The 11,295-nt window shown below is 41.7% G+C and overlaps 1 protein-coding gene across 5 annotated transcripts in view; it reads left to right on the forward strand.

Moving 5' to 3' along the window:
• kif6 (kinesin family member 6) overlaps window positions 1–11,295 on the forward strand; it is an 85,957-nt gene that overhangs the window by 27,317 nt on the left and 47,345 nt on the right. For 3 of the 5 annotated variants that reach the window (XM_061842916.1, XM_061842918.1, XM_061842919.1), the window contains one exon: window positions 11,178–11,287. In XM_061842916.1, the coding sequence (XP_061698900.1) occupies window positions 11,178–11,287 (110 nt within the window). Of the gene's footprint in view, window positions 1–8,003; window positions 8,177–11,177; window positions 11,288–11,295 lie in introns of those variants that run through there. The other 2 variants (XM_061842915.1, XM_061842917.1) reach the window with 1 other exon arrangement.

The raw sequence follows: 11,295 nt of genomic DNA on the forward strand, positions 1-11,295 counted from the left end.
ACAACTACTGACCAGAAAACTGTGCAGCGGAGGAGACAGCAGCCTTAAATAGCCCATTCGGACTCTGCTGCTGTCGTCTGCCTCAGATAGACAGTCAGCACTTTGGAAGTGTCTCTTTCACCATGACTGAATTTAGATTCCAATACAAACTGTGATAGTAAAGATTATCTTACAATTCCTGTCAAAGTGAATGTTTAGCTCTAAATGAGTCTTATCAACTTATAAACTTTCTATGCTAAATAAATAGACGTATACTGTACCTGCTTATGTAACTTTTGGACTCATTGGGCTTAATTAATAGTTTGTGTATGCCAGCTTTCTGTCTGGCTTTTTACATTTTTTTCCCCCATTAATTGTTTTTCCTTGTGGTGTATACAAATATTACGCAGACAGCATTATGGGTTATTTTGCATGTGTGAGAAGTTTTGTATGTCATATCTTGACATTAATGTTGGCTCTATGTGAGGTGAAAACCCTTCAGATGCAAAATCTTGTTTTTGAGAGGGTCCCACAGAAAAGATACAACAAATAGGACTATCCATAATACCTCACCAAACACTAAATAACAGAGGCAAAATAAAATTAAACAACAGATCCAATGTTCTGAATGACTAAACAGCTGAATAGGACAGGTTAAAATAGAAAGAAAGAAAGAAAGAAGAAAGAAAGAAAGAAAGAAAGAAAGAAAGAAAGAAAGAAAGAAAGAAAGAAGAAAGAAAAAGAACAAGGGAAGAAAAAGAACAAGGGAAGAAAAAGAACAAGGGAAGAAACTTGTCTTGTTGATGACTGTATCCCAATGTGGACTCCAATCCTGCAGCCCAGCCTTAATTCACTTTGATAATGACAGTGGAAAACCATATCTTTTTAAACGTTCCGCAACAGTTGACAATTATTTGCAATAAACATGCTAATCACCATTATTATACAAGCACCAAATCTTATGTTTCATGTCCAAGGATGTAATGACTAGTGGCCTCCAACAGCATGGTGCCATTCCTGCAGGATCTTGTATCTGATCATGCTTTTTAAAAAAAGAAAAAATCAGACAGCATCTTGGCATTCCCGCGCAAACCCTCTACCAGCCAAAGATGGAATTACATTGAGAGATACACACACACACACCCACACACGCTCAACTACCAAGTCATCAAGCCATCATCCTTTCCTTCTCTATAATATTGGTTGAACCAAATCCAGACCAGCCTGTTGGGAGAGAATCCAAGATGCCTTCATGAGGGATTCATTAGCCAAGAAGGGGGTCCAGTGTTTGTTGCTCCGTGGGGCGGGTGCGGCACATGTCCACAATCATGTTCAAAGTTACAGAACACGCCTAGAAATATATTTCAGGCCGTCACACAAAGAACTCCAAAGACTCCTACATGCACACAGTCAGCTGGCAAACCACAGTTTGTCCTGAATCAACAACCCGTGGCAAGTACTGTTCATGACTGATCCACTCTATTTGTCGGTTCCTCCCATGCAACTCAATATGCCAGCACAATACAGCAACTTCAAGAGGTGATTACAACGGCATCCAAATAGTTGAAAGATAATTTATATTGTGGTTTTCCATGTAATTTAGATCCCGTCACTACGAGACAGTCTAGAATAAATATCTGTATACACTGCAAAAAATCATTGGGACACATCTATGACCTCAAATGTCAAAGCGCTTTGACTACCTTGAAGATTAAAAAGCAATGTACAAGTGAAAACACATTTGCACAATGTTCCACATTACTGAAAAGAAACCGTTTATTGTGGTTTATGCTGCACAGGTTGTGTAAATATTTGACGGAAAACTGTGTGCACGTTTGAATGTGGATGTGCGTACGTCTGCGTGCCTAAAATAGGATGTAATATTTATCATTTAAACTGCAAATCTAATGTCACACTTACCCGTACGTACATGGTATTGACACTGAATGTTCCTGTCCTGTAAACACCGTACATGTGGAAATGAACCCATGATTACAGTAAGCCCCAATTTGGATTTCTGTCAAAGAAGTAAGTACATGTTCAAATGTGCAAATGCTCACAACCACACTTTGGTAACTTGCTGTCTCCAAGTTTTTCCCCTCCTTTGGGTTGAAACCTTAGCTATTTCAGATGACATTTAAATTAAAATAAAGGTTCACAGTTCCTCCAACAAGCGCAGCCCAGCCCATGTTTTGTGTTTACTTCTTTTCTTGTACATGTTTGACGAAGCTGTGTAATTCCTTCATAGAAAGTGGATGTGATCGGTCCTTTTTTTCCAAGCCACTGTCACTTTTTGAGAAATGAGCAACATCATTTTTGGCAAGGATTATTCTAATATAACTTTTAATGCGTTTTCATGCTATAAGTGTATGGGGGGAAAATGCAGCACTGAGCTTTTGAAGCAATCTATACTGTTGAGAATTTTCCATTAAATTATCTTTGTAGTGCTGTGGCAGACAAGAAATACTGTGCACACTTTTATATGATCACATTGATCTACAAGTCCTTCATCATGTTTCAGATATCAACAGGATATCTTGTAATTTAGCATTTTTGTATACATAAAGAACAACTGTCATGCTGGTAACCAATTCCTGAGAAATGAAACCTAAATCTATTATTTTTGCATAACCTATTTAATTTTAAGAAAGGTTTTTCATTGTACATGTCTCCCAAATCTTCTTCTTCTTTTCCTTTCGGCTTGTCCCGTTAGGGGTCGCCACAGCGATGCTTGTCATCTTTTTCCATTTTGGCCTATCTAGTGTATCTTCCTCTCTAACCCCAATTGCCTTCATGTCTTCCCTCACAAAATCCATCAACTTTCTCTTTGGTCGTCCTCTCGCTCTTTTGCCTGGCAGCTCCATGCTCAGCACTCTTCTACCAATGTACTCACTTTCTCGCCTCTGAACATGTCCAAACCATCTAAGTCTGCTCTCTCGAACCTTGTCTCCAAAACATCCAACTTTGACTGTCCCTCTAATCAGCTAATTTCTAATCCTATCCAACCTGCTCACTCAAAGCGAGAACCTCAACATCTTCATTTCTGCTACCTCCAGTTCTGCTTCCTCTTGTTTCTTCAGTGACACCGTCTCTAATCCATACATCATGGCCAGCCTCAGCACTGTTTTATAAACTTTGCCCTTCATCCGAGCGTTGACTCTTCTGTCACATAGAACACCAGACACCTTCCGCCAATTGTTCCACCCTGCTTTGACCCGTTTCTTCACTTCCTTACCACACTCTTACATTTCTCCCAAAAAACTGTAGTTTTTGTTGACTTTTTGGCTTCAAAGTGCTGCCAATTTTGCCTTCAGTCTAAACTGCAGAAAAAAATACACAGATGTGGCAAACTATTGTGACGGGGATTTAAATTTAGTTTTTCTCTAAACTTTGCTACATGAGTTTTCATACTTGTCATGTAACGATGAGCTGAAATCAGATTGACAACCACTGGAAATGTTGTTTGCAATGTGTTTCTTTACTGCAAACATGAACCGAAGCACTCTTTATTAACACAAGCACTGAAAAAAACAGCATAAATCCAACAATGAATACAGAAATTAAATGGACCTTTAGGTTTTTTTGTGTGCAAATGGTACTGCATAAATCCAACAATGAATACAGAAAAGGAATGGACCTCGAGGTTTTTTTGTGTGCAAATGGGACTAATGGACAGCACAGTTATGCAAGTGGTTAGATTGTTGGCCTCACAGTTCTGAGGTCCAGGGTTCAAATCCCAGCCCCACCTGTGTGGAGTTTGCATGTTCTCCCCGTGCCTGCCTGGATTTTCTCCAAGCATTCGGGTTTCCTCCCACATCCCCAAAAAAACAAGTAATAATCAGAGACTCTAAATCAGGGGTGTCCAAACTTTTTGCAAAGAGGGCCAGATTTGGTAAGGTGAAAATGTGTGGGGGCCGACTATTTAGCCTGACATTCTTTGAACCATTAACATTAAATACAAATTAACTTTTGGGGATTTTTTTAATTTAATTACAAATGGCATACTTTTACTTTTACATTTTTTTTTACATTTAGGTTTTTACCGAAATCACAAACCACAAAAAATTAAGAAAACTATAAAGGATATCTAAGTTCATGTGAAACATTACATATTATTCACTATTATATGCTCACTGTAGGAAAAGTGCTGAAAACAAAACAATGATCACTGCATATTCAAACTGTGATTTTGACCATCACAAAAAAATTAATTAACTGAGATTTAAGAATTTATTCAACTCAGAGGACTTGACAAAGGTCTTGCCTGCACTAATGTGAAGGGTGATACTGGGATCTTGACTGCAGTATGTAGTCCATGTCTGGCTCAAGAGCAGTGGTTTTGATGCGCAAGACGTCACGCAGGTGAGAGTCACTCAGTCTCGTCCTCATGCGGCTCTTGTTAATGTTCATAACGGAGAATGTCTTCTCGCACATGTATGTGGAGCCAAACAAGCTCAGCATTTTCTTAGCAAATGTCCGAATTGCTTGGAACCTGCCTTCATCCAGCTGGCGGTAGAAGTTGACAAGAGGGAGCTGTTGGTGCCGACTGCGATGCTCGGCGTCACACTGCAGCTCAATGAGCTCCAGTTGCAGGTGGTCTGGAGCGTCATCAGGGTCCACGGAGAAAGGAGAGGAAAAAAGCGTGATCTCCTTTTCAATAGCTGCAAAGTCCTGAAAGCGCTGCTGAAACTCCTCAACCAGAGATGAGATGTCTGCTGCATACTTTGTCATTTGCGCACTGATATTGATCTGTGGGAAACTGGTCACAATTTCCTGCAGCGACGGGAAATGTGCGGTATTGGGCTGCGCCTGTGACAGGTGTCTTTGGAAAAGTAGCAGCTTGGTCCGAAAGGCTTTGATGTGTGAATACAGTTGGCTTACCACTGCATTTTGCCCTTGAAGGCTTGTGTTCAGCGCATTCAGATGTCACGTTATGTCAACTAAAAATCCCAAATCAGCCAGCCAAACAGGATCATTTAATTGTGGCATGGGTTGACCCTTTTTAGTCAAGAATTGTCCAATTTTCTCCCTGAGAGAGAAGAAGCGCTGCAGCGCAGACCCCCGACTGAGCCACCTTACGTCGGTGTGATACAAAACATCTCCGTATTCAGCCTGGATGTCGAGAAGAAACTGTTGAAACTGGCGGTGGCACAGCGCTTTGGAGCGAATATAATTAATCGTCTTTATCACCGGTTTCATAACATTATCATATTTCATATATTTGGCACAGAGAACTTCTTGATGAATAATACAGTGGAGTTTAATAGCGCTGCCTCCTTCTTCGCTGACTTTGTTACAGACAAGGCTTGATAATCCACTCCGCTCGCCAGCCATGGCAGGTGCGCCGTCCGTAATAATCCCGGTGACTTTATTCCACTGTAGTTTCATGTCATCTACGGTGGAACAAACAGAAACAAATAAATCCGTTCCTCTTGTTTGGCCCTTCAGACTCTGGAGGTCCAGAAGCTCTTCACTCACGTTCATGTCATTGTCCACTCCTCTTAAAAAGATCAGTAACTGAGCGGTGTCGGACGCATCCGTGCTTTCATCGCACGCTAACGAGAAAAAGTCAAACTCAGTTCCTTTTGCCTCTAACTGTCTCTTAATATCTAATGAAACGTCTTCAATTCTCCGTACCACAGTATTACGAGCCAGGCAAATATTGGCAAACTCTTGCTTCTTCGCGGGACAAATTTTCTCAACCATTTTCATTACACGGTCTTTAATAAATTCACCCTCAGTGAAAGGTTTGCAGTGCTTTGCAATCAGCGTTGCCACTTCGTAGCTTGCCTTTGTGGCATTTTCATTTGACTCACGGACTCTTGTGAAAAAGCTTTGCTGTGCCGTTAAAACAGCTTCCAGTTGCTTCACTTTTTCACCGCGTTTGTTCCCAGTTAGCTTGTCGTAGCTAGCATGTTTCGTCTGGTAGTGCCTCTTGATGTTGAATTCCTTGAAAACAGCCACAGTCTCTTGGCAAATTAGGCAGACACAGTTGTTTCATATTTCAGTGAAAAAATACTCAAATTTCCACTTGTCCTGGAAGCGGCGGCCCTCGCGGTCAACTTTCCTTTTTTTGTTTTCAGACGCCATGTTAGAAATGGGCTGGGCTGAAACGATCACGCAAGGTCAAGGGTCACGGCGGCCAGAGTGCGGCCACAGGGCTACTGCCATCTTCTGGTGAAATGAAAAATATGAAAAATAGCTTTTTGTACACATGTATTTTATACTGTGGTCAACAGTGCTGGCGGGCCGCATATTATTGATTTCATGATAGAGGCCGCGGGCCGGTAAAAATTTGTCCACGGGCCGCAATTGGCCCGGGGGCCGGACTTTGGACATGTCTGCTCTAAATTGCCCTTAGGTGTCGTTGTGAATGTGACTGTTGTTTTTCCTTATGTACCCTGTCATTGGCTGGCAACCAGTTCAGGGTGTACCCTGCCTCCTGCCTATTGGCAGCTGCAATAGGCTCCAGCACTCCTACGACCCTTTTGAGGATATGCGGCTCAGAAAATGGATCGGACGTTGGGTGGGATATTGCTGATAGAAAAGTGCAGTACCAACCAAAAAAGAAGTGCTTTTGAAATTGGCTGCACAAGCAGCCAGACATCATTCTAAAAATGGTAACTTAGGTCACATGAATTAATGATTAGTTTAATTCGAAGTGTGACAAAAACATGTCAAAATTGCTTCTTTCTAGTCACTTTGCCTATTTGGGATTTCAGGGCCACATCTTTTGTCCAGCCATCCGGACATCTGCATGTCAACACCACACATCAGCATTAGTCAACTGAAAAGCCGGACTGTCTCCTCATTGAACCTTTGTCGCTTGCATAATAAAAAATATCCCCAAAAACAAAGTCCAGCATGGAGGAATGCAGGGCTGCGCGTATAACCATTGTGAAAGACATTCTGTCCCATTGGTTATCTTCCACACAGGCCTCTCAGCAATATTTATATCCCAGTGTGGGGACTATTTAGGTTGATGTAATACAACGATTTGTATGTTAACCTCTTTCACTTCTTTTCATAGTTTATGATCATGTTTGTGTTGTAAATTAAAGGGTGGTTTACATAAAAAGAGGACCACAAACCTTTTCAGTGTGTCTAAATGTGTTAACCCCCGTGAGTAATCAAACACGAGATGTGCATACAGTGCCACAAAACGCACGTAATATATTGGGCAGACATCGAGTGCTCAGGTGAAATAGCAGAAACAGTGTAACATCCATACACTGGAACCAGAAAGAGCTCATAGATGGTCCTTTATATTTAATATTGTATAAGCATGATACCAATAGAGCATCTCATCTGTTCTGATTTTTTGATTAGATTTTAGCTTTGTTTGTCCATTGGTGTTGTGGTGCTAAATATCCATCTATCCTTTTTCTTTGCTGCTTATCCTCACAAGGGTCACAGTGAATGCTGGAGCCTCTCCCAGCAGTCAACAGGCAGGAGGCAGGGTACACCCTGGACTGGTTGCCAGCCAATCGCAGGGCACATTGAGACAAACAGCGGCACTCACAATCATTAGAGTGTAGAGTGAATGTTGCATGATTTTGGAATGTGGGAGGAAGCCGGAGTGCTGGAAGAAACCCACGCAGGCACAGGGAGAACATGCAAATTCCACACAGACGTGTCTGGGATTGAACCCGGGACCTCAGAACTGTGAGGCCAACGGTTTCAACATCACTGCCCTGCATTTGAGTCACTGGTGACGTTGCAAACCATGGAATGTTCGCCAGTGACTCGTAGGACACAATCAAACAAACAACCATTCATACGTTTCATAATTTATTACATCTTTTGCAAAAGAGGCTTCAAATAATTTAATATGCATTTTTTGGGAATGCGGGGTGAAGCCCGAGTAAACCAGTGCAAGCACAGGGAGAACATGCAAATGGACTGCAAGGCCAAAACACAGATTTTAATCCAGAGCTCTTTTTTTTAAATTCTCCCTCTCGAAGAGATCATCTTCAATCAACATACAATCTTTGTCAAAAAGCCCTGTGGCTTTTGGTCACCTAGCAACCGATGTCCACACACAACGGCATCCTGCCAACTTTGGCTAGCAAGTACAGCAACCAGCATACAAAACCGAAAAGTAAACAATTAGCATTTAGGAAGGTGGTAAAACAAAATGGTAAAACAGACAATTCAGATATATGCTCGTTTAAAGCCCACCAAGAAAAATACTGCGGTAAGTTGACACCCCACTATTATTTGAGCTCATTTAGCATACCAAACCTACATTGCCTTTCCATGTGTGAAACCTTGTGTAAACTTAACTTTTCATGCCTGCTGTGTGTATCCTGTGTAATAATTGACTGTCGCAATAACTATGCCGAAATAATGCATTTGGATAAAAACATATTAATCAGCTTATTTTCCTGCTTACCTTTTTTTTTTAATAGGGTATCTGTTTGATGGAAAAGTTCATGAAAAATGGTGTACAGTTTTTTATTCAACCTCCTGTCTCGTGTCCACAACACCCAGCGGATTACTAATTGACACTTCTGTGCAGATTTTGTTAACAATTTATTAACATAACAGGCATGTTTCTCGTGACATGTTTCAATCCTTAACCATGATGGTAACATCTCCAATAACAAACTGGAGTGATGCTTGAACCTGTTTAGGAAAACATGTTTTTCTTATATCTTATGCAAGTTACATGAGGAGTTCATCTTCCATTGGCGTGAGGTATAAACAGAGGTGATTCCACGGGTTTAGAGCTGCTGAGTACATGCACACAAAATAAATGTCACTATTTTATACGTCCCAAAAATATGCATGAATTGGAAACTCAAAATTTTCCTTAAGTGTTATTATGTCTGCAGATGGTTGTTTGTTTCTATGTGCTTTGAGATTGGCTAGCAACTACTGTACGAAGATAGCTTCACTCCGGGAACCCTTGTGAGGATATGTGGCTCAGATGATGGATGGATGTATTTTTCAAAACAATTAAATTTGCACCATTTAGGAAAGGAAAGATTAACTTTTTTTAACGGGGGGGGGGGGGTCCCTGACAAAACTGATAAATTGGATAAAGTTTCTTTAAAGTGGGCAGCACGGTGGCTCAGCTGGTAAAGCATTTGCCTCAGTTCTGAGGTCCCTGGTTCACTCACAGACCTGCCTGTGTGGAGTTTCCATGTTCTCCCCATGCCTGCGTGGGTTTCCTCTGGGCACTGCGGTTTCCTCCCACATTCCAAAAAAAAACATGCATTAATTGGACACTCTAAATTGCGTGTGATTGTGAGTGCGACTGTTTGTTTCGATGTGCCCTGCGAGTGGGTGGCAACCAGTTCAGGGTGTACCCCGCCTCCTGACCGTTGACAGCTGGGATAGGCTCCAGAACTCCCCGCAACCCTTGTGAGGATAAGCGGCGAAGAAAATGGATGGATTGGTTACATAAAGCTAAACCATAGCGCAAGAGAAATGGAGTGTAATCAAAATTTGAACATATTCTAACCCTAATTTCTCCGTAAAGACAATTTATTTTGATACAGCAGCACCTCTACACATGAAAAGTAGGCTTTTAGGCTATTTTATCTGGAGTAAAGTAGCCCCCCTATAGTGAGTAGTCATTTGTTTTCTGTGTGATTTTTCCCATTTCAGCATTTGACATAAATCAGCATTTGAAATAAATGAGAAGTATCTTTATTATTATTATTATTAGTATTATTTTTATCATTGTTGTTGTTATTATTACTAGTCCCACTACTAGTACAGTAGTACTAGTAGTTTGGGCGGCTCGATGGTCAGCTGGTAAAGCGTTGGCCTCAGTTCTGAGGTCCCGGGTTCAATCCCGGACCCACCTGTGTGGAGTTTGCATGTCCTCCCTGTACCTGGGTGGGTTTCCTCCGGGGACTCCAGTTTCCTCCCACATCCCAAAAACATGCAACAATAATTGGACATTCTAAATTGCTCATAGGTGTGATTGTGAGTGCACAAGTGTGCACAGGTGTGAGTCCATTGGAGTGTGTGTCTCCATGTGCCCTGCGATTGGCTGGCAACCAGTTCAGGGTGTAACCCGCCTCCTGCCCGTTGACAGCTGGGATAGGCTCCAGCACTCTCCGCGACCCTCATGAGGATAGGCGGCAAAGAAAATGGATGGATGGATAGAATTTTGCATTATTATCATTATTAATATTATTAGTTGTCGTAGCAGTAGTATTATCATTATTATTATTATAAGAAATTGGTGGGATCCCTCAAAATTTGGGGGTGCTGGGATACTTTTTTGGGGTCCTTTGGAACACCCTCCTCCCAAAATGGGCTAGAAACACCTGTGCGTATAAAAAAATTCATATTGCACCAGAAAAGCCTCTGGCAAAAAATTCAGTCCCTCAAATCCAGTTTATCGTGTGAGCACAGCAACTGATGGGGGGAATAATCAAATTACACAGATGGTTTCTGTGGCCATTTTGCTAGCGCAGACAATATTGAGCACAATGAAATGACCACAGCCACATCGTTGCGGTTTTTTGATATTCTGAATGTCCATGAGAAGGCAACAAAACCAGGGTGGGAGTGAAAACAATCTAATTGTTAAGGTTGGAACCTTTTCACTGCCAAAACACCCCATGGGCTTGTAATTACATTTGTGTCTGTAAGAGACATATGCCTGCACATATGTCCAAGCTCAAAAACAATAGGTGGGTGTGTTGAACTTGACCCCACCACCCTCACTTGAAATGCCTTCCATTGCTTAAATTCTGTCTGTATTGTAATCAGCGCGTTTGTCAGCACCCCTGGAGCCTGTATCACCTCATTTTCGGCGATAGTCAGACTACATCCTTGTCTGGACACTAGCCAGTCCCACTCATGTACTGTATGGACAATTTACACTTTTTATGGACAATTTGCTCATTAAATGTCTTTAGAATATGGTAGGGAGCTGCAGTCCCTAAAGAAAATCCGTGTGACACAATATACTGTAACAACAAACGTGGGGAGAACGTGTAAGATCCAGTTAGGAGGGTTGAAGCTCAAATTCTGAACCTCAAACCTTAGAACTGTGGGGCAGATGAGCTAACCACTTGTAACCAGGCTCCTTGCATTAGGTCAAAAACAACAACAGCAACAGCACCTCCTTTTGTACACACTAATGGCCTCTTAGTAGATTATATTATATATTGACATTGAGGTGGTACCCATAAAAGTTTGATTGACGATGCTGTTGTCTCTGGCTCCCTCAGGTGTACTCTGTCAACAATGAGCAGCAGATGGGTGCTTCGCTGGAGATTGTGGTGCCCAAGGACATGGCGGATGGCTTTGTGAACAACAAAAGGGAGTGCTTCAGTTTCAGGTGCTCCT

This window comes from Syngnathoides biaculeatus, chromosome 15 (genome assembly GCF_019802595.1).
Source record: "Syngnathoides biaculeatus isolate LvHL_M chromosome 15, ASM1980259v1, whole genome shotgun sequence".
Lineage (NCBI taxonomy): Eukaryota > Metazoa > Chordata > Actinopteri > Syngnathiformes > Syngnathidae > Syngnathoides > Syngnathoides biaculeatus.